Here is a 23,817-nt window from a genome sequence, read left to right on the forward strand (position 1 = left end):
CCCACCTAGCAGTTTGAAAGCACATCAAAGTGAAATAGGTACCACTCTGGCGGGAAGGTAAACGGCATTTCCGTGCGCTGCTCTGGTTCGCCAGAAGCGGCTTAGTCATGCTGGCCACATGACCCGGAAGCTGTACACCGGCTCCCTCGGCCAGTAAAGCGAGATGAGTGCCAGAACCCCAGAGTCTTCCGCAACTGGACCTAGCAGTCAGGGATCCCTTTACCTTTACTTATTATTATTATTATTATTATTATTATTATTATTATTATTATTATTCCGCACTGCACTCAGGTGGTAGGAAAACAGCGAAATGCACAAGAATGTAAGGAGTGCCTGCTGGATCAGGCCAATGGCCCTTCAAGTCCAGCATCCTGTTTTCACAGTGCCCAACCATATAACACCTCAAGCAAGGTCTGAGCAGAAAAGTTTGTACTTGTGAATGGCGGAGATCACAAACCCTGTCTTAAAATGACTTTGAAGAAACATTTAAAAGAGGGTCTGTTTACCCTTCCTCGAGAAATTAGATACCTTCCACTTCCTAAGATTCTGAACACAAAGGGAATATTAAGATATGTCAAGGCATTAAATCTCTCTCCCCCCCCCTTTTGTTATTTTTTTGTTTTTTTCTCATTTCAACAATAACAGGAATATGCTGCCAGAACTGAGGCTGTTTTGAATTGTGGCTCTGAAATTAACAAATCTGTTGCACATTGCAAAAGAAGAAGAAGAAGAGAGAGAGCCAGAGTGAGTTTTTTTTGGTTTGGTCACTGCAGGGAAAGCTTTGGGGTGGGGGGGGGAGAGAGAAGAAGGGGGTGGGGAGTTTTTGGAAAGGAAAAAGAAAGAAAATGTGTGTTTGCTTTTAGAGTGTTATAAAATCTTAACTATGGGGAAAGGAGAGGGGCGGGAATCCTAACCTCTGGGCTAAGTCTAAGGAGAGCTGCGGAGAACGTTGCAAAATAGCCAACAGCAGAGAACGGCTCCAGCTTGCAATAATCTGTGAATGATTGCTAGCAGTGTCTGCAGAGCCTTCAGAATTTTTGATCTGTGCTCGTTCCTTAAGAAAGCAGAGGCGGACGGTGTTAATAAAGAGAGATTTAGCTGCCAGCTCGCACTCTCTGAATTACAGTGGACGGCAAAAAGGTCACAATTTGATCAGTTGCAGCAGTAGATTACAGGGTCTTCCTCCTTGTTTTGTTTTAAAAGGAGGGAGTGAAAGAAGGGGGGGGTGGGAGAGTGATAGTGGAGAAATGCAGCCCAGAGCTTTGGCAAGCCTTTTAAACACAACAAGATAGGGTTTTTTGTTTTTTTGTTTTTTGCGGCGGGAGGGTGGAGAGAAAGAGAGACGCACAAGTTCTTATCAGCTGGAAAAAGGAGGAAGAGCTCTCTCCCTCTCCCTGTGTGTGTTTTTACTTCTTCGTTTCGGATTGTCTGTTGTCATTCCCACCCAGTAAAGCCGAGACGGCAGCCTGCTTCTTAGTGGCTGTGTAACTCTGCAGATCGTTTGCTTTTTACATCATTTTCCTGTCTTTTTTGTTTTGTTTTGTTTTTAAATACAATGGTTTCCATCATCTCTGATCTGGACCCACTGAAAAGCTGGAAAGTTTTAAGGTAGGCCCGTTTTCTTTCTTTCTTTCTTTCTTTCTTTCTTTCTTTCTTTCTTTCTTTCTTTCTTTCTTCCCCAACGCTCTGCATGCTTCCCCCGTAGGAACCCCTCCTCCGTTTACCTTACTCACGAGTACAACGCATGCATGGGTTTGGTCTTCCCTTCACAATCACATGGGGCTTAACCTCGACTGCACTCCAACCTCGGTGCTGTAACCACAACATGAATTCCTGGGTTTAAGACATCAAGAGGGGTTTCTGGTAATTAGACCCCCCCTCCTTTAACAAAAAGGATGAGGGGGGGGTTCAGCTGATGTTTCAGCGGAGTCTTCATTGAGAACTTTGAATATATTCCTTAATGCAGACCGGAAAAAGTTGGTTTGCCTTGTTATTTTAAAGTGGGATTTATTTCGAAGCTGGAGCTGTAATAAGTTTAACACTGGCTGAGACTGCAAAGAGTTTAAAAACTTGTGGGGTTTTATTATTAGTATTTGCTTCGTTGGAGAAAGGATTTTCCAAGTGATGTATGCATTGCTGCCTTAGCAGAGGGCATCTCGTTAATTTTAGGGGAAATTTTCCTTATTTTGAGCTTTACAGAATACTTTTTGGCAACTATTTATGCAAGGCTTGATTTTGGTTCTCGAGGGCTGTTTGTGACTTTACTGTACTTTTAAAAAAAAAAGTAAATGGGAAGGGAATTGTTACTGCTTAAATTGATTTTACACGATTCCGACCTGTCACAATAGTGTTCTGAAAGGCTTTGTGAGGCTATACCCATTGAGTTTTTGGTTTATAAAGTACAGTACACTGCTTCCTAAAAGTTTTGGGATGACACTGTAGCCCTTTCTTAAAACTTCTACTTGGAAAACTTAACCACAGTTCTCTTGATAAATCTCCATCCTTTTGCACTTTATATCCAATGAGGAAAGGCCTTTGAAGAAGTGTATGGCTGCTGTTTATTGCAATGATATGATAAGATGAGATGACAATCTGTTCTTCGGTGGCCTTATTATTACAATTTTAAGGACGGATGTGCTGCAAAGTAAGGTGTTTATCTTACAGCAAGGTGTGTGCATGTTGTGAAGAGAGGACTGTGAACAGACACCTCCCACGCAAACACATTTGCTGATGGCGAATGTGTGGAGGGGCTTTCAAATCCCTCTATACAAGTTGCATTGGGTGGGTGAGCCGTATTTGGAGGAGGAGGTGTGTCTGTGTACAGGACTTGCTAAAGGCAAGAAGGGGTTGGAATGCTATAACCTCCCACCCTTGTTTCCAGTGATGCAGTGCATCCCAATGGCAGCATCAGCTTTGATTGCTTGGAGGGTTTGTGTGCATCTGGCGATTTTCTATTTTCTTTTAATCTTGTGCTTTGCAGACAAGGACACCAGGCCTTAACCTTGGAAGGGGTGCCTTGCCTAGATGTTTCCTTTCATGTCTGCAAACGTGCGGCGCTGGTAGGGGCGGCACGTCATCTATTGTGTGTTAGAATGGAAAGTATTTGGTTTTTTTGCTGCTCCTGTGCTCCTGTTCTTGATCTTTGAACATTTGGCGTGCTACATTTCTTCCCACCACACCACCCCTGACTGCTGGGGCACGTTCAATAGGATGACATGAAGAACTCATTGGCATACAGATAATGGGTGGAAAAGGTCTCTCTCTCTCTCTCTCTCTCTCCAAAAGACGCAAGAGTGGCACCCACAATGCTTTCTTACTGATGTTGCTGTGAGAAAATGTTGTATTTGTAGAGAGCAAATGCACTTGAACACAGGGAGAAGGGGGCGTGCCTCTTAAAACGTCTTAGATTTAAAGACAAATCGTAGAATAATTTAGTGTTGGAAAGGAATATGGAAAGGTCATCCGCGCAATGCAGGAATCTTTTGTCCAAAGTGAGGCTCGAACCCACAACCTTGGGATTAAGAGCCTCGGGCTGGGCTGACTGAGCTATCCCAGGCTGGCAGTCAAAATGTGTTTAGAAGATTTGCGGCGATACTTTTGGTAATGGCTTCAATGGCCTGATAAACATATTACTTGTCGGCGGGCATCTCATTTATTATTTAGCTTAGATGAGTTTAAATGTCTTAAAAAAAAACAACTATTCAGATTATTTTACAATAGATTCAAATATACGGAAATTAAAGCAAGGCCATAATGCAGAACAGTATGAACACATTGTTACAATATCTTAAGCACACCACTTCAAAACACAAATCATTGGGGATAATCAATGAAACAAAGGCATAAAAGCAATGCTCCCATCATATGCCTGGGAAAACAGGAGCATCTGGACCTAGCACTGAGAAGACGATAGACGTCTGCACCAGGCAGGCTATTCTGGGGAGAGCATTCCACAGGTGGGGAGCCACCACTGATAAGGCCTATTCCTTTGTCACCACCCTTAAAACTTCCACCACAGAGGGTACACAGAGGAGGGCGTCTGATGTTGACCTAAGGGCATGGGCAGGTTGGTGATGGGGCTCTCGGTCCCAAGCCGTGATAGAAGAGTTTGGATTTGATACCCCGCTTTATCACTACCCGAAGGAGTCTCAAAGCAGCTAACATTCTCCTTTCCCTCCCCCCCCCACAACAAACACTCTGTGAGGTGAGTGGGGCTGAGAGACTTCAGAGAAGTGTGACTAGCCCAAGGTCACCCAGCAGCTGCATGTGGAAGAGCGGAGACGCGAACCCGGTTCCCCAGATTACGAGTCTGCCGCTCTTAACCACTACACCACACTGGCTCTCCATAGAACCATCCAATGCAGCTGGGCCAGAATAGGGGTTCTGTGATCTGACCACCTGGTTCCTGTTCTCAGTCTGGTGTGCTGCATTCTGCACCAGCTGCGGTTTCCGAACTGCCTTTGAAGGCAACCTGTCACAGAGCAAGCCGGTCAGTAAATCGCACAGTTCAAAGCTGGAGTGAAGCGAAACGTGATCTTCACCGACTTGGCAGAGTTTCAGGCCTAATGAGCACAGCAGCTTCCACCCTGTAGGCATGGGCGCCGACTTGCCCCCCACATTGAAGGGGCGTGGTGTCGCATGATGTCCCAAGCATGATGCCATGCGCCCCTCCATGCATCCCACCCAACACGATGTACAAGAGTGCCTTGCTGTGGCGGGCTGCAGGGGATGGTGGCCCCGTCAAGGGGCATACGAAGGGGGGGGAGGGGTGGTCCGCCCCGGGTATGCCCACTGCCTCCACCCCAGCTCTTCCACTGCAGCTATCCACAAATATTGAGGGGGCTGAAGCCCTTTTTTGCCCCCTATAGTTGGCACCGTTGCCTGTAGGTCCTACTCAATGAAATCAGTTGCTGAGACTGAAAATCCCTGCCTCCCCACAGCTGTATATGTATCCTTCTCTGCAGGGCTCATTGCAAACAATCAGAGACTCTGCCTGCTTACAGGCTGCCTCTGCTCTTCCTGTTTCATACCTCTTCTGGTTCTGGGAGACAAAGGAGGAGGGGAGCTTGTCACAGCAGGAGGGGGAGACACCCATGACTCTTCACCAGCCTGACTCACCCCTGCCTCTGGGAGCTGTAGTTTGTTAAGGGTTGCTGGGAATTGGAACTCTGTGATTGAGCACCCAGAATTCTTTGAAGGAAGGAATGTGCTTTAAAGGTATAGTGTGGAAGGTATAGTATAGCCCAGGCATAGGCGGACAACCTCGGCCCACCAGATGTTTTGGGACTACAACTCCCATGATCCCTAGCTAACAGGACTAGTGGTCAGGGATGATGGGAATTGTAGTCCCAAAACATCTGGTGGGCCGAAGTTGCCTATGCCTGGCATAGCCCCTGACTCCATGCTGATGCTGCCTCCCACCCCACCCCCATTTTGCAGCTGGCAGGCCCAGAGAAATCACTGCTTGCTGTTTTTATTTTAATACTAGTCTCTTCCACATTCCTGATTCCACTCAAAACTGGAAATACAGCATACAGAATGGACGGCAACAGCATAAGATAACTTTGTGTGTGTTAAAAGGTTGGACTATAACTTGGGATTTAAACAGGTCATCTTCAACATCATGACTCTAGGCAACAACACACACACATACACACAGAGGTATGCCACGTGTTACCGAACTACTATTCTGGGAACGCTGCAGAGAATATATAAAAGCTTATTTTATGGGGCTGCATTTGTATCTCCTTCTGCTAAGGAAATCAGGTTATGCCCTGCTTTAGTTAAACCAAGGGAAAGAATAGTTTACATCAGAGCCCAAATAGTTTTATCCTTAGAAAAGACCGTCCTGTTCCAAAAGCTGAGTCATACCTTTCCCGGAACACCAAGCAGGTGTAAAATTCCACTTTCAAACACTGGAAGAAATATATTCAAAGTTGTTGTGAGCAGTGGCTGGTGGGGCAACTCCCTACTCAAGCTGTCAGCCTGGCGGTTGGTTATGAAGGTGAGCTGGACAGATCAGAAGAAGCTGGCTAGTGCAGCCCCGCCAGAGAAGGAGAGATGCTCATCTGGCTAGAGGGCAGCATGTTTAGAGAGGGTTCCAAGCAGGGAAAGAAGCAAGGACTGAGAAGGAGCGATAAAAGTATATAGAGCTGGGCCTTTGGTCACTCTGATACAGTGATCTTTCTCCCAGTGGGCCCTACCTATGCACCAATAGATCCCGTTGTGATCACACATTCCTTAAGAACAGTCCACTCTCCCTCCACCTCCTTCAGCTTTATGATGGCATGTGCTCTCATTGCGTTGGGGAAGTAGTCCAAGAGGGAAGATGGACTGATTCACTCACAAGCACCTGATAATGATCGATTAATCACTCTGGATGATGAATCTGTGAGATCCAATGTCCTTCAGTTACAGGAGGGAAGATTTTAGTTGACCATTGTGCTAGACGTCTTGATGGCAAGAGCATTTGGAATGCTGCAGCTCTGGGTTTCTGGGACTGGGCAAGGAGATTGGCTAGATGACATGTCCAAATTTCAAGAGACTGAGATCTACTCTCACTATAAAAAACTGACACTGATCTACCTAAGTTGTTAGGTAGTCAAAGCTGTTGAGCTTTTTTTTAAAAAAATGGGGGGATATCTACTGCGATCTACCACGGACCCCCCTGCAATCTACCAGTACATCACAATTATATCTGCAATATTTTGCTTAGGTATTGGAGGAAAACTCATTGACAGCCTATGGAAGGTATTTCTTGTTAAAACCAGTTACTGAGGCAAAGGGGGGAGGGGACCACATCTGTACTGGAAATTTGGAGCATGTCCATGTTTCACTTTTTAAAGATGGTAGAGATTAACAGTTGTTGAACTGTTCTCTACCGTTCATGCATTCTAACTTGGATGGAAGCAAACATGCACTGAAGGATGAGAAACCTATTGAGTACTATGTAAGCAATAGCAGTTCTGTCACCTAATGAGTTCAGTCCTGTTTTTGGCCTCCCGTCCACAAAGGTGCTGCTTGTGGTGACAGGCTAAGACTTGACAAATGATTGATGCTAGCATTTCTTACGTGAATTAGTTCAGACCTATCGATCTCACTTTCTTGGGGAGGAACAATCTCAGCTGAGAAGAGCGAGTAGAAATTTTTGCAGAGGATGTACTCGGAGGTTTTTTTCCCCTCTGTGTATGCGCAATGCATACTGCTCCAGTCTGGAAAAGGATATAAACACAGAACATGTGAAACAGCTTTCTGCTGAGTCAGACTATTGATCTAGCCAGCTCAGTATTGATCCCGCCAGCTCAGTTGCTAGCAGTCATCAGTCACAATTCTTTCCAAAACTGCTAACCCAAGATCCTTTTAACTGGTTGTACCAGGGAACGAGGGTCTCAGTGGTAGAGGATATGTCTATGTGTGCAAAAGGTCTTGGGTGCGATCCCTGTCATTTCTGCGCAGTCTGTGAAACACTCCTGTCTAAAACGCCATGGAAGTTGTTCCAGCCATTGTAGCCAGTACCAAGGTTCATGGGCCTTGGTTTTGTTTTGGTTCTGCGACTTGGCATCTTCCTAGGAATCTAGGGCAGAGCATGTGCCCCCTAGCCCCTAGTTACAGATCAAAGCTCCCTTCGATTCCAGCACCCTGCCTCATGAAGCAGCCCAGAGCTAGGTTATCTCCACAGATGCCTCCCCAACATACACCACTCCTGTAGGTCATTCTGCCTGCTGTCAAGCTGGTTTTACTACTTCTAAGTTAGTGGAGTTTGTAACCCAAAATGTGGTACCTCATGTTGTGTAACCTCCAGGTTACAGATGTTCGGTTACAGCCGTGGCAAACCCAGAAGTGTATACTTCCGGGTTTCGCCGGTCGCGCATGTGCAGAAGCACTCTGCGCCCATGTGCAGAAGTGGCGCCTCTAGTTACAGATTTTTCAGGGTGCGCACGGCACCCCGAAATGAATTAAATCCATAACGAGTGTACCACTGTAGTAAAAACAAACATCACACACTAAAAACTTCCCTGAACAGATCTGCCTTCAGGTGTCTTTTTAAAACCACATAGCTGTTTATCTGTTTGACATCTGCCTGGAGGGTGTTCCACAGGGCGGGTGCTGCTGCCGAAAAGGCCCTCTGCCATCATCTACCTAAAGTTCCATCATCTATTAGTTTATGAACATAAGAAGAGTTCTGCTGGAGCAGGCCAATGGCCCATCCAGTCCAACATCCTGTTCTCACAGTGGCCAACCTCACAAGCAGGACCTGAGTAGAACACCAGTCTCCTCACTAAGCAACTGGTATTCAGAGTTGCACTTCAAGAGACACCCAGTGTGCCTCTTCCATTCTGAACCCCTGTTCCATCACAGGCCCCGATGTACCCCACAGGAAATGGCCTGACTGTTGCTACTCTGCAACCTGTTCTTCTTCCTTCTGATGCCCCTCCTTCTTGAGAGCCAGTGTGGTATAGTGGTTAAGAGTGGTAGACTTGTAATCTGGTGAACCGGGTTTGCTTCCCCGCTCTTCCACATGTAGCTGCTGGGTAACCTTGGGCTAGTCACACTTCTCTGAAGTCTCTCAGCCCCACTCACCTCACAGAGTGTTTGTTGTGGGGTAGGAAGGGAAAGGAGAATGTTAGCCGCTTTGAGACGCCTTCGGGTAGTGATAAAGTGGGATATCAAATCCAAACTCCTCCTCTTCTTCTCTGGACTCACTTCAGCTCCACTTTCCACGATTCCTCTCATTTGACTCCCCCCCCCCCAGCATTTCATGCCCCCACTTCACTCTTCCTGTGTTCCACAATCTGATAGGTGTGGGCATTGAATATCCTAAGACGTGGCCATTTTCTTATATCTCATGGATGCTTTAGCTGGCATCCATGCATTGCAGGGGGTTGGACTAGATGGCCCTGGGTGGTCCCTCCCAACTCTACAATTCTATGATTTTATGGTTCCTTTTCTGCCTCTTTACAAACCTAGTACAGGTAGATTGGACTGTGCTGCTACAGGGGCTTCGCAAAGGCTGAGACGTTGTTGTTGGCACCGTAGGGCAAGACTTTGGGGCTGATGTTTAGTGTCCCACACAGCAAAATGCGCATGAGGTCCCCCCCCCACTTCAAATTGAAGCATTCCTGGCTTTTGAATTAAGTGAAAGTGAATCTGTATACACCTCCCATCTAAAGAGTGGGTGAAGAGGGAATGTAAGATTAATTCCACTGTTAATGCCATCAGCTAAGAACCACAGGATTGTGGAGATAGAGGGAATCCCAAAGGTCATCTAGTCCAACCCCCTCAAATGCAGGAATCACCCTGTGAGCAGCACTGGTTATTCAGGGTATCTTTGACAGGCTGAAGAGTCTTCCCAGAGGACAAGTGGAAGCCTGGCGTTCCTTCTTTATTTTTGTTTTTGTTTTTAATGTGTGGGTCTATTTTAAGAGTTACTTACAGCTCTAGCCTAGAATGCGAAAATAACGAGAGTCTTGGAATACATACATATATTCCCTTTTTCGGATAGGGTGCACCAGAATAAGCAAGCTAAGAGAATTGCTCAGTTTGGAGAGGGGCCAGGGTAAATTCCAAATTCAGGAAATCATAATATTATTTTACTGACATTTCAATGGGATGAAATGAGTGCCGATAATTATGCCACAGTGATCTTGTTCACTGTGCAAACCCTTGGCCTTGTAACACATGTCACATTGGTTCTGGGAGTAGTGTTTATGCTAGGAGCATGAGCAGGGAAATCCCTGGTAGAAAACTTGAGTCATTTGCATTGGGGGAAGATTGTCATTGCAGAAATACAGCCCCAAGGGCCCTGGTTGCCGTGTTGGGTTTCTGAATCCTGGAGGTCTCCACTTCTGCTTTTGTTGGACTGCAACTCCCATCATGCTTGACCACTGGCCCTGCTAGCTAGGGATGATGGAAGCTGTAGCCCAACAACAGCTAGAGACCCAAGTTTGAGTAACACTGCAACTTAGCTCCTTTAATAAACCTTTGCTGTCACCGTTTTTTCTACCCCTTTCCTTTGTCTTGCTCACTCTGGAAACTGAGACTGTAGGCTCCTTGGGGCAGCAATCTCTTTTCATTTTCTTTCTCTCTCTTTGCTAATGCTAATTTGCAAACATGCCATGTTCATGTTAGTCTGCAGTCCGAAGCACACTTCCTAGGGAGAAAGCCCCAAGGAAAAAAATGTCTAAATTTGTGTTTGTGCTTTTCATGTATTGGGGATGGGGGGGGGGACATGTTGCCCTCAGAATGTTGTGAGAATCCAGCTCCCACAAACCCCAGCCAACATGGGCAATGGTCAGGTATGATAGGATCTGGAGTTCAGCAACAAACAGAGGGCTGCAGTTTACCCACTCTTGATATAAACAATGAGCATCCAGGGGGAACGTTTTCTGGAGGTTTTGCCATTCTCCCATGAAGATCCCATTACAGACATTCTCTCTAGCTGTTTCTCTCTCTCTCTCTCTCTCTCTCTCTCTCTCTCTCTCTCTCTCTCTCCCCCCCCCCCAACTAAGCAAGGGAGCTCTTGAGTGGGAAGGCAAAATAAAGCTTTGGCAGGAGTTCAACAGATGCCAGCTCTTTCTCTGACACCAAGTTCATCGTTACATAAGGCAGAAGATACACTTTGCCATCTTTGAGCATGTGCTTAAAATAGCCACAAAGAGCCAATTGATCTTCTACGGTTCCTTACACTGCCGGGATAGCTTGATGACGATATTCAGTTACTATATGGAAGAAAAAAATATGCTGAAAGTAATGGTGGGAATGGCTGCCACAGCATCTGTTTTGCTCTTGGCACATGCTTTTGACCAGACAATTCTTGCCTCAGTTGCCTGATCGAGAATGAAAGGCTACCGTGGCCCCTCCTGGCACATCTCATGTTCTTTCCGCAGCATCACAAATCGCTTGAGGAATTCTGTTATCTATTAAGTTTCCCTGCTGACCTTGTCAGGCTAGAATCATATTAGCAGCCCTGCGTGAGTATCTGCAGTTTGCAACTTTCAGTGGGAATGCTTTGAGAAAGCAGAACGACATATTCATTCCCAGTGATAAGTGTCCCAAAAACGTGATGGGTTGGATACACACACACACACACACACACACACACACACAAGTTATTTGATTGGGAAGGGAGAGGAGAACAGCCACTGAGTGTCCCCCCCCCTTTATTAATATGTGTGTGTGTGTTAGTTTAGTGACGTTTGTATATCTTGGAAGTCGAACGTTTTGGCTTCTGAACGTTGCAAACCCAGAAGTGACTGTTCAGGTTTGCAAAGTGTTTTTGGAAGCCAAACGTCTGACAGGGCTTCCACAGCCTCTGATTGGCTGCAGGAGCTTCCTGCAGCCAATCAGAAGCCGCGATTTGGTTTTCGAACGTTTTGGAAGTCACACGGACTTCCGGAACGGATTCCGTTCGACTTCCAAGGTACGGCTGTGCTGCTTTTCAGGCAGACCTCACAAAGCGGTTCACATAAGATTATTATTATTTTATTTATTATCCACTCTTCAGCCTAAGGTCTCAGGGAAGGCTGAAACATTAAAACACAACATCAAAACAAAAAGTTTTAAACAACTTGCAATGGCAGAAATAAGGTGGCTCCTAAAAATATACGCAGGAAGCAGTATAGCAACGGTGCCAGGCACACCTCTGTGAGGAGGGAGTTCCACAGTTGGGGGCCACCACAGATAAGGCCCTGCCCCAGAAAACCACCAGCAACAACACTGCTTCTGAAGGTAGAGTTGCCGTATCTTGAAGAGCAAAAATAGTAATCCTTCCAGTAACACCTTAGAGACCAACTAAGTTTGTTATTGGTATGAGCTTTTGTGTGCATGCACACTTCTTCAGATACACGTGCATGCACAGGAAAGCTCATACCAATAACAAACTTAGTTGGTCTCTAAGGTGCTACTGGAAGGATTTTATTTATTTATTTTCTTTCGACTACGGCAGACCAATACGGCTACCTACCTGTAGCAAAAAAAAAAAAAAAGGACATCCCGAGCCGCTGCCAGCCCAAGCCAGGGAAAGAGGCATGCAGGTTTGGGCATGCTGGGCTGTCACCGTCAGACCTGCACGCCTCTTTCCCCAGCTTGGGCTGGCAGCAGCTGCAGTATGCAGAGCAGCTCAAGCCCCAGCAGTCCGAGCCTGAAAAACCCGGACATTTCCTTTAAAAAGTTAAAAAAAAAACCTGCCTGGATGGGCATGTTGGTCTCCAAAAAGAGGACATGTCTGGGTTTTCCCGGACGTATGGCAGCCCTACTGAAGGTGGAGGAGGTACAAAGAGGGCCGTTAACAATAAGCATTGGGTTTTTTATATATAATTACAATAAAAGGAAAAGTTGTTTGTTTTAGGAGAAACAGTTACTGCCTTTTCTCACTTCGCTCGGAGCAACATGGTTCTTCAGAAGCCTCTGGGGGAGTTGAGAGGCTGGATGATGGCAAATCCCCAAGCTTCTTTCTTCTCTAATGATGGAATTAGAAAAATATTTTGTTGTTACAGATTACAATCCAATGACCAGAGTCTCTGGAAGGGCTTGTGTGGCTCCATCCCATATTAATAAAATAAAATAAAATAAAATAAAATAAAATAAAATAAAATAAAATAAAATAAACGAATTAAAGGCCTCTTTTGATTCAGAAAAGTGTCTGAGGTCCAGAGGGAGAGAGCATCCATCTGTTTCTCTTGCAGTCCTCTGTGTCTCTCCCACCTGGCTATTTAGGGTATCTTTTCGGGGGCTCAAGGGAACCACAGAGAAAATCCTCTGTCCTTTCCTTGACCACACACTCCATGGATTGCAAGGCTGGATCCTGCCCATAGGAAACACAGCACGGAAATTTAAAAGTGTGAAAGACTGGAATTTTGCAATGCAGAGGAAATGCACGAGAACCTATCAGCACAGCTGCTACGATATTTTTCAACAGGTGGATTGCTGTTGCTTATTGGGAGAGAGAGATTAGCACTCTGCCAACTTCTCCTCCTCCTCCTCCTAGTGAGCAACAGTTACTTTCTGCTGCAAATCTGGTTGTTTTCATTATTTCACACGATTTGAAATGCCGCTTGCGGGTAAGAATTGAAATTGAAATTGAATTGAAATACTTTATTGTCACTTGTACAACTTGTATACAGTGAGATTACACGAGCATCCCCACTCAACTCTCTTAGTCTTAATTCCCCTCATTTACTGACGCACACCCACAGGGCTGTCTTAAGTATATCTGGCGCCGTGGCGAAAAAATTCCTGTGGCTCCATCTCCGCCTCCACCTGCTCGGCCAAAGGGCAGCGTGGCGCTGCCGTCCAGGGAGCCCTGGCTGCTGCGCTGATGGCCTCCCCGCGTCCACAACCCAAGAAGAGGTGGGCGAGAGTGGCGCTGCCGGCTGGGCTGGAGGGCAGAGGCGCCCTCCAGGCCCCTGTGCCAGTAGCCTCAATGGCTAAGACGCCCCTGCACGCCCATCTAACCCCAAAATCAGCTGCCTTGTTGTTATATTTTCATTCAGTAGCCTAACAGCCCACGGATAGAAGCTGTTCTTTACCCTGTTGGTGTGTCTAATTGTGCTTCTGTATCTTCTGCCCGAGGGCAGGAGATCAAGAAAGTGCCGGCCAGGATGTGAATCATCCCTGAGGATTTTCCTCACTCTCCTGAGGCAACGGTCTTCCGCAATATCATCCAGCGGATTCACAGGACAGCCCATAATATCTTGTTCCGTATTCATCGCCTTTTGTAGGCACTTCCTATCCATGGCTGTCAAACCGGCGTACCATGGCGTGATGCAGTGTGAAAGGACACTTTCTATTGTGCACCGGTAGAAGGAGATCATCAAATGTTGGTTGACATTGTTCTTTCACAATACTCTGAGGAAGTGGAGTCTCTGTTGGGCTTTCTTAACCACCTGGGTTGTATTGATTTTCCAAGTAAGGTCTTCACTGAGATAAACTCCTAGGAATTTAAAGGAAGAGACTCTCTCCACACAGCCCTCCCTGATATACAGCGGGGCTAGTTCTCTTCCTCTCTTCCTCCGAAAATCCAACACCATTTCCTTTGTCTTGCTGATATTAAGGTGCAAGTTGTTCCCTAGGCACCATGTAGATATATTTTGGACCTCCCTACTATACTCTGATTCATCTCCACCTGTTATTAAACTCATTATGGTAGTGTCATCATCTGCAAACTTAATAATTAAGTTTGAAAAAAAAACCTAAAGCGGTTTACAAAAACAATAAAGGAAGAAAACTTATGGGGGGGACAGTTTTAAGAAAACGCTGTGTATAAATTAAATAGCAATCAGCTAAAAAAACCAGATTAAAGCACATGCCAACGTTCTGCATGTATGGATATGCTTTTGCCTAAACAAAAGTGTTTTTAGCAGGTGTCGAAAAGTGTATGGTGAAGGTGCTTGCCTGATATCAACAGGCAGGGAGTTCCAAAGTGTGGGCGCTGCCACATTAAGAGACTGATTTCTTACAATTGTGGAAGGAGTATTATACTGTATGCCGTTTCAGTGCCATTTCTACAAACTGAAGCAGTTGAGTGGGCAATACATGGGGGAAGGCAATCTCCTGTAGCTTCCCCACCTAGGAAGCCACTTCCAGGGTGGGGAGAGAAACGTTAAGAATTGGCCCCTCCCCCAGTCACCCATAGTTTCAGATTGGGGCCAGCTTCCTTTGTAATCTAGTACGGATGGCATCCAGCTTTTTGCTACAGCCATCATGTCTCACACTGGGAAGAGGAGATGTGGCTTCAGCTCAATTTCGGTCCACAACTTGCAGCCGGTTTTGCATCAACACAGCTTAGATGTGCTTCCCTATCGTGTCAGGCAGGATACGGCTTTAAGTCAGTGAGACCATGCATACCTGCGACGTTCACTACTTGCAACACACCGCAATACTGTTTGCTGCTTGTTAATGGTAAAATGCGCTTGTGAAATCGTTTACATTTGCTCAGAGACTTAATCAATATATTCACATGGGATGGAGAAACAATTTTGCATGCCCCCTCCCCACTTCCCAAGAGAGTGTGTGCTTGCTTTTTGCTGCCTAGCAAGTGTGAAACTTACAAAGTTAAAATCCTAACGTATATATCAGTCGTACCTTGTGTTACGAACGCTGCGTGTTGCGTTCATCATGGGTTACGAATGTGCCGAACCCAGAAGTACCGGAATGGGTTACTTGCGGGTTCGGCGGTTTGTGCATGTGCAGACATGCAAAATGATGCCGTGTGCAGAAGCTCCAAATTGCATTGCGCACATGCGCAGATGCGGCACTTCAAGTTGCGGACCTTTCAGGTTACGAACGGGGCTCTGGAATGGTTCCTGTTCATAACCAGAGGTACCACTCTATGTGTGTGTGTGTGTGTGTGTGTGTGTGTGTGTGGCACAATGGTTCCCTTCTAGAGATTGTTATTTTGGTTACACAGACAAAAAATGGTGTTTGTGCGCACATCATTTTCTCTTGGGGAGGAGGAATTCCAGGTTGTATTTTGTTTTGTGACATAACTGATGCCCTCTATCCCATTTTGCTTTTCAATCTGTCTCACAATTCTCAATTTAGCCTCCCTTATATTATATTCCAACTATGCAAGGAAATGTGGGGGCCTCTGTGTGAGAGACTGTCCAGTTTGCAGCTGTGGGTTGCAATGCCTCCACCCATTTCAATGTAACGGCACCCCTGTTGCGAGACTTGTACTCTTTAGAAAAAAGTTGGAGATGGTTAACTTTTCCTAAAAACAAAACAAAACCCAATGACCAGGAAGTTCTTGTGTCAAAGCTCCAAGGAGAAAACAGGCAGAGCGTTTGATGACAAAAAGTACTTGGAACTTGTTGCTGTGTACAGAAAGGTGGACGTCATCTGCAATCTTCTTCTTCTTCTTCTTTTTAAATGCTGCCTGGGGGATAAAGTTGCATCTAAGCTTTAATGGCATCCTCTTTAACATAAAGTGTGTTGGGGGGGGGGGAGCCAGAGAGGCTGTTTATGGATGAATTATTTGCAGTTAATATGCATGCGGTGAGTGGAGGGGGTTGTGCTTCTGTCTAAAGGCAGAGGAATCTGAGTGTTTCCATTTACGGAATGTTAAAGTTCCATACTGTTTCTACAACGTAGGCTTCCGAAGAAATCTCCATGTATATAGGCTTCCTAAAATATATATACCATCATTCAGAGTTATGTGTGCATCATTTATATGAACATCCATACACTTCCCTTATCATTTGCACTGTGTCTTTGTGGCTTGCAGTGAACCATTTTCTGAGAGATTACCCACACCGGGAGTGGTAATATTTGCATCCTGGTCTGCCCAGTTTGGCTCCCCCACTGGTCTTTCTTCCTCCTTCCTTTAGCTCCCTTGAATAATTTTCTGCTTCTCCCTGCTTGTTCTTCTTCCCTGGCCAGCTTGAGGCACATGTATTATCTATGTTTTGGGTTTTTTTATCATCAACATTATTATGCATGTGTACTGTAGTGAAGGAGGAAGTGTCTCCATCCTCCAAGCAGCAAAGTCACACATCCTGATCATTCCACTGGCATTCTCAACTGATCTTGTCTTGCTAGGACAGTTGGGAGGCTGCTGTGTCCATTGAGCCATGAGCGGAGTCTCCAAAGCAGAAGTAGGCAAATGGGTCCATTTCAGTTTCTCTCATTCTTCCAATCTTCAGTTCTGTTTGCCGCATTTCCATATCCGTTTGCAACTTTTTAAATTATTTTTTTCAAAAATTTATTGATTTTTAACAAAACACAAACAAACTACACATACAAAAAAACATTACAACAAAATACAAAACAAATAAGATTAATAAAAGCACTTACTTAAATCTATCTAACCCTCTTTTAAAACATTGTAAGTTGACTTCCTCACGCCCTCTCCATCTGCTTCCTTTGTAAATCATCTTTAGTAATTTCTTTACCTTTTTCTATTCTCATTTTAATACCCAAATCAACTTCTCTTCTTTAATAACCTTAACATTACTTCATCTCTATCACTTACCTAACTTCTATCTCTGCTGCCTATCTGTTTCTCCCTGCTTGTTTTAAATACTAATTTTAAATATACTTTAAATTTATTGCAATCTTTCTCCACCGCGTCGTCCCTCTGGTCTCGGAGTTTCCCGGTCAGTTCAGCAAGCTCCGTGTAGTCCATCATTTGCAACTTTTTAAAAAGGCGTCATTAAAATTCCATTAGAGCTTTGGTGCAAATTTCTCCTAATATACACATTTCTTTTTGTATCGAGTTCCACCTAACATACACATTTTCGGCAAAGCAGTGCTCCCTAATAAAATGCTTTTTTTGTTTGGACTGGGTTTAACTAATGAGTCCTGCTAGTGGAAGCCTGTGCAAGGACTTCCACTAGTGCTGTGGTGCTCCCCCCCCCTCCTCCTGTCTCATCTGCCCCCCCCCAAAAATAATCTGAGGAAAGTTGGGAGAGCACCAATACAATGTGCAGGCTGAGGAAAGAGGGATCATTTTGTCGGGCAAGCCAAAATCCTTGCACTGACAGAATGCTTGCTCTATTCTTCTGTTATTTTTGGCAGTATATAAATTTATAAAAGGTCCAATCAATTAAGTCCAATCAAAGGCGACTATGGGGTTGCAACGCTCATCTCGCTTTCAGGTCAAGGGAGCCGGCGTTTGTCCACAGCCAGCTTTCCGGGTCATGTGGCCAGCATGACTGTCACGGAGCCAAGCATGGCTCGGGAAGGGAGCGTGGGAGAAGGAAAAGGGAGAGAAAGCTGGAGAGCAGACAGTCAGGGGGAGGAGGCTGGATATAGAGAACCGGCACAATTAATCTCAACAATTAATGACTAAACCGCTTCTGGTGCAACGCAACACCATGACGGAAGCCAGAGTGCATGGAAACGGTGATTACCTTCCCGCTGGAGCGGTATCTATTTATCTACTTGCATTAGCATGCTTTCGAACTGCTAGGTTGGCAGGAGCAGGGACAGAGCAACGGGAGCTCACTGCGTCGCGGGGATTTGAACCGCCGTCCTTTGGATTGGCAAGCCCAAGAGGCTCAGTGGTTTAGACCACAGTGCCACCTGAGCCCCTATGGATTTATATGCACGCTTTACCCTGTTGGCATCCATCTGTATCGGGAGACACTGGAAAGTCAAACCACTGGAGAGTTTCAGCACCTACTGTGGTTATAGAGACCAATACAGAAGAAACATGTTTTGTTGCAGCTTGGGCAGATGAAGGTGCCTGTGTGTGCTGCTGCAGATGCACCAGGGCGTTTCTTCTCTCTGCTCTCCTCCCAGCGGCCATTCCTCCTCTGGTCACTGCTGCGGATACACAACTTGTCTGTCTTTCTCCAGACACTCTGGTTGTCTGCAAGGGATTCCCACATGGCAGAGTTGATGCTCCCCTAGTATATGTATTTTTGTACACATTACTTGGCTGAAGAACTGCATCGCAAAATCCAGAGATGCCCAGATTCCAAAGGATGGCTGTGCTTCGGTTCATGTATTGCTTTGTCATGTGAGAATTAGGTAGGTTTCCCCTTTAAAAGCAAACAGAATCAAATTTCTGCCCCATCCCTACTCTGAAGCCATGCCAGGAAACTCTAGCCTGGCTGTTGCGCAAAGAGCTTTGTTGGACCACTCCCCACAGCACATCTGTTACTGCATGATGACAGCCTTACATTTTTATGTATATAGGAAGAAAGCAACAATTATGTAACATGAAACTTCAGCAATGAAGAGCAGAGAGGGCGGAGAATAAGTTTGTTCCCAAAAGGCCAACTGAGACCTCAAGAGTTTTTTATTTGTCTGTAGAAAGCAGAGAGGAGGCTGTTTTGTTTATTCGAAGAGGGGAGTTGCATTCATGTTAGAGCTCCTGTAGAAACAGTCTTGGCTCCTGGTGGAGGCTAACAGTATCCCCATAAGATGGAATCTGGAGTAGGATCTCAGCAATAGACCTTAACCCAGGGCTTACTTCTTGAATGCATATCTAAGATGGAAGTAGAGGAGCAGGATTAAGATCAAGCCATGATTGTTAGTACTATGGTGCTAGAGCAGGGTTTCCCAAACGTGGGTCTCCAGCTGGTTTTGGACCACCGTTCCCATCTTCCCTGACCACTGGTCCTGCTATCTAGGGATGATGGGAGTTGTAGTCCAACAACAGCTAGATACCCAAAGTTTGGGAAACCCTGCAATAGAGGCTTGGTGTGAAATGTTTTGGTGCTGGTTCCGTGTTGTGTCTTTATGTCCTTTCTCCATATTATTCCCATGCTTTTCTCCAGTAACATAATAGTTGGTGTCTTGGATACACATTGACGTAGATAACTGGCTACAAGTAAGAGTAACAACGAGTATACTTGTCTGCAGTTAAAATGTTTCTAGGGTTACAAATGATGTTTGGCAAGCCAGACTATTCCTAGGAATGGGGCATACTGTGTCCACCCCATTTTTCCTTTCCTACAATTGTGTTTTCCTCCCCTCTCTTCTATGCAAGTTTTGTACAGCCAAAAAAGACCAGCACAAGAAAACAAAACATAGCACTGTTTTTTCCAGTTTTTATTAATTATTATTTTTTTGGCAAGCCCTCAGGAGCAAAAGGAGTACAGTACAGTGGCTGTGCTGAATTGCAATTGTAGATAAGAGATTGTGTGGGTAGGAGTACTGGGAAAATGAGCAAAAATGGGAGGAATCTGAACATCGGCATCATTGTTTAAGCAAGTACAACTCTGAGTGCCGAGTAATCCATTTTGATTATTTTTAAGCCACTCTGTCAATGAATTGTCTAACTGTTGACACAGCGCAATAAGATAGCATTGTAATCTCAGAGGTGAGGTGATACCACCTTGCAAATGGCCAGGCAGAATGTCCAATAATGGTATCTATCCTGAGAGGAAGGGAGGGACGCAAGAAGGAATTGGTGCCAGCAAGTTTGACGGAAAGGTCCTAGTTACAATTGTTTGTGATGTTCGGGGTTCGAATGACAGGAATTGTGGAAAGAGGAGCTGAAGTGGGTCCAGAGAGGACTGGGATGGGGCAACAGAAGAAAATAGAACGGACGCAGAGTGGCAACAGCGAGGCCATTTCCTGTGTGGTGCAGTGGGGGCCGCAATGGAGCAGAGGTTCAGAATGGAAGATGCAGACCATGGGGGGTCGGAGACAGTGGGACTCGGAATACCAGCCGCTGGGAATCATGAATGGAGAAAGCAATGTTGCTTCTAGGCTTCCTAGAGGTATCTGGTTGGCTACCATGAGAGCCGAATGCTGGATGAGGTGGACGTTTGGCCTAATTATGTTCTTATGAGGAACCGCCCATCACCATGAAGGGTTCTGACATGGGATGGGTAGCCAAGGGCTTGAGGCCAAGGGTCTCCTCAGATGCAGAATGGAGAGCTATGTTCGACTCCCTCTGCACCTTGCATGTGTAGAAAACAGAGGTGCAGCCACAACATTTAAAAAAAATGCATGGTGGTGTTTTTGGCTAACTTACCTCAGCCCTAGTCCTATGTAACTTCCTGACATGGACACAGTCAACATGCCCTGTTATTGCTCTTTATCTCATCTGTATTACTCAGCATGATTTTACACTTAATGTTCTAACTGTTTTCGTAGCATTCTATGTATAATCGTGACAGGTCACTGCCTGGTCTCTCACAATGTGCTATGGCCATATGGCTAATGCAATAAATAAATTGATTGATTGCATAGCGGTGTTATTCAATAGATCTAGTTTTACATCTGAACTTAAATGTTTGTGAGCAAGAGAGAGAAGGCCGGAATTCATCATCAAAATAAGAAGCTGCTGTAGCTGTTGTGAATCGCCCTGCATTGGAATTTGGGCTTATCTACACTTTTCAGAAGGGTTGGTTCAACAACTGTCTTGGTGCTTCTATTCTGACATTTGGCAGATTGGGCTGACAGCTCGGTCAGTAGACCATGAGACCCTTCATCTCAAGGTCGTAGGTTCAAGTCCCACGTTGGGCAAAAGATTCCTGTGTTGCAGGAGGTTGGACTAGATGACCCACGTGGTCCCTTCCAGCTCTACAATTCTACGGTTCTTCTCCCAGTCTTCTCTTTTCTTTATTTCTCCTTTTAACTGCTTTTATGTCAGTGTCATAAAGTTGAAGTTGAGGCTCCAGTACTTTGGCCACCTCATGAGAAGAGAAGAATCCCTAGAAAAGACCCTGATGCTGGGAAAGATGGAGGGCACAAGGAGAAGGGGGCGACAGAGGATGAGATGGTTGGACAGTGTTCTCGAAGAGATTAGCATGAGTTTGGCCAAACTGCGAGAGGCAGTGAAGGATAGGCGTGCCTGGCGTGCTCTGGTCCATGGGGTCACGAAGAGTCGGACACTACTGAACGACTGAACAACAACATATCAGTGTCTTTCCACAGCTCTACATGCATGGTTTTGATTGCCATAAACGAAGGGTGAGAGGAGGGATTTGCTTGGTCTGCTGTTTGCTAAACACCAACTCAATGCTTCTGAGTGTCATTTTGGATCAAGAATGCAACTACCAAATGGAATTCATGCTTCTCCAGATTTTGCAATAGATTTTCAGTGCACAAAAGCATGTGGTTTGCATAAATGATGTGTACAAAAGGCACATTTGGCTGGTGATGGCATTGAAAAGTGTGTATTTAATGCATGGCCTTGAGTCTGCATTTCCAGCATCATAAAAACCTAACAAATTAGAAACCTGCGCTGATCTGGAGAACTGATTCTCTCAGTCTTCCAATAATTGATTCTTCTTGTTCATAGCCTCGGTTGGAAAACCACCCAGCATGTATTTGCAAATCTACCAATGAAATAGTGAAAGAACACATAATTAAATTTGCTACACTAATAGATATAGCTGCTTTGTGCAAAATTACTTCTTCAAACCATGTATGCACAAACATGGAGAAGCTTACTGGGATATAAGAAGTTCTTTCTTGTCCATCTATGGTGGTAGAAATGCCTGCCTTCTAGTCATGTCTCTTTGCAGATGTTTCAGGAAGATAGCATGGCTTTAATAAAGAAGAAGAAAAGGTTCCACAAATGGTCAACTGAACTTAAGGCATGGAAAATTAGTTTTGTCAAGATGAGGATGAGTGTCATCGGACTTGCCTGTTTTTGCAAAGGGAAAACCAAACTAAGTGAAATCAATGTGTAGGAGAGTGCAGTATGGATGGTGCCAAACATATTTGACAGCCTTCATAACTCCCCTAAAAATGAGCATGAGAAGAGCCTGTTCGATTTAGTCCAACACCCTGTTCTCACAGGGGCCAATCTCTGTTTCAGGGGCAGGGGAGGGAGGGGCGAGCAGGTGTCAGCAGCGAGTGGGCCAGGTAGGGGGAGAGTAATGGGGTTGGAAGCATGGGGGTTCGCCCCAGTTTGCCCTGATTCAGGAAGCAGCTGAACAGGGGGAAGGATCCAGAGCACTATGTCTCCAGCAGCCCCCAAACACACCTGTGCAGGCAGCAGCAAGCCCTCTTTCTTGGTGAACAGACAGGCAGGCAGTAAGCCTGAGTGGTGATAGCATTCTTGACTGTCGATCTTTAGCCATTCCCACAGTTTCGTAGTAGAGATCTCTGCATGCCATGAGGTCTGTCCGGCACCCACTAAACTCACCTGCTTCCCTTCAGGTGTGATGAAGGATGCTATCCTGCTGCCAGGGCTGAAGTAAATTTCAGCAGCTAATCCAGCCAACCTCTGTCTCTGCAATGGGTGGTGGTGGAGGAGGAGGCAACTGGTCTACCTGAGACAGCAGTGTGTCAGTTTTGTTTAAATTGCAAGCCATCATTCCAAGCTCCAAACCGTCTTGAGTGCATTGGCACAATAAATGTTGGCCCAACAAGTGTAATAAACAAGTGTAATAAACAATGTGCTGCCCACATTGTGTCTAAACCCCTACCACCACCACAACAGCTTTTTCTGATCTCAAGTAAAATTTATTTCTGGAAACGTCAGGGGTGGTTTTTTTCTTGGATATGGGAACAATTATTGTTTCGTGGTAACAATACAAGTGCCCGTTCCAATAAAGTCCCCATGATCTATTTATGACGTTCAGTGATGTCCAGGTCCTGTTGATTAATGACTTGTGGTTGTACCTCAAAGAATGTTGAGGTCATCTTTTCAATATGTATTTTTATTTTTTAATAAATTAAGTTGGACAAACGTTAAGAAGCTAGCTTTTCCGACTAATGCAGCTGCAGATTTATTGTTCTGGAAGACTTTTGTGTCGAGCAATTAGCTGTCCAATATTTGCATGCTTTCAGACTGCACGCAAAGACGTTTGTTTGTTCCTTTGGTTTGTCAAAGTAACGTTGCAGCCAAACCGAAGACCTGTGTAATCTGCAAGGCTGGGAGGAGACGAAGGGAAAGGATCTTTCTGTTTAGTGTTTGTCTTGGAGGACGTTGCCATGCAAATCACGTTTTTCTTAAAAGAGCGAGGGGAAGAGGCAAAAAAAACGGCATTGATCTGGGCCAGGTGTCAAAACAGCACTTACTAGCCCCTTCCAGGCATCTGGAGGACGGTGATTCCATGTAATGAACCCATCTTAATAGTGGCATTACTCAAGACTCAAGAAAACATGAAGGGTAATTTGTTTGTAGCCTTTCCCTCCTCCCCTCCTGGCAAAGAGGCCCCATACTTGAGGCTGCCAAGTGTTGATGATAATTTTTATGGATCGTTTGTATGATTTTGGAGCTTTGTCCATAGCCAAACAGAAAATGTTTATGGGCAGGTTGTCCTCCTTCTTCTTCTTCTTCTTCTTCTTCTTCTTCTTCTTCTTCTTCTTCTTCTCTTCCTCCTCCTCCTCCTCCTCCTCCTCTGGGCACATTCACACCACAAACATAAAACCTTTGGGGATGCAGTCCTGCAAAGGTCATAGGGC

At 45.3% G+C, this 23,817-nt stretch overlaps 1 protein-coding gene across 17 annotated transcripts in view; it reads left to right on the plus strand.

Annotated features, from left to right (window-relative positions):
* The first annotated feature begins 1,534 nt into the window (after window positions 1-1,534).
* Window positions 1,535-23,817, plus strand: part of CELF2 (CUGBP Elav-like family member 2) — a 515,803-nt gene continuing 493,520 nt past the window's right edge. For 6 of the 17 annotated variants that reach the window (XM_033161679.1, XM_033161682.1, XM_033161683.1 and 3 more), the window contains exon 1: window positions 1,535-1,608. In XM_033161679.1, the coding sequence (XP_033017570.1) occupies window positions 1,556-1,608 (53 nt within the window). In that variant the 5' untranslated portion in view covers window positions 1,535-1,555. The remainder of the gene's footprint in view (window positions 1,609-23,817) is intronic. The other 11 variants (XM_033161693.1, XM_033161694.1, XM_033161695.1 and 8 more) reach the window with 3 other exon arrangements.

This window comes from Lacerta agilis, chromosome 10, assembly GCF_009819535.1.
Source record: "Lacerta agilis isolate rLacAgi1 chromosome 10, rLacAgi1.pri, whole genome shotgun sequence".
Classification (NCBI taxonomy): Eukaryota; Metazoa; Chordata; class Lepidosauria; order Squamata; family Lacertidae; genus Lacerta; species Lacerta agilis.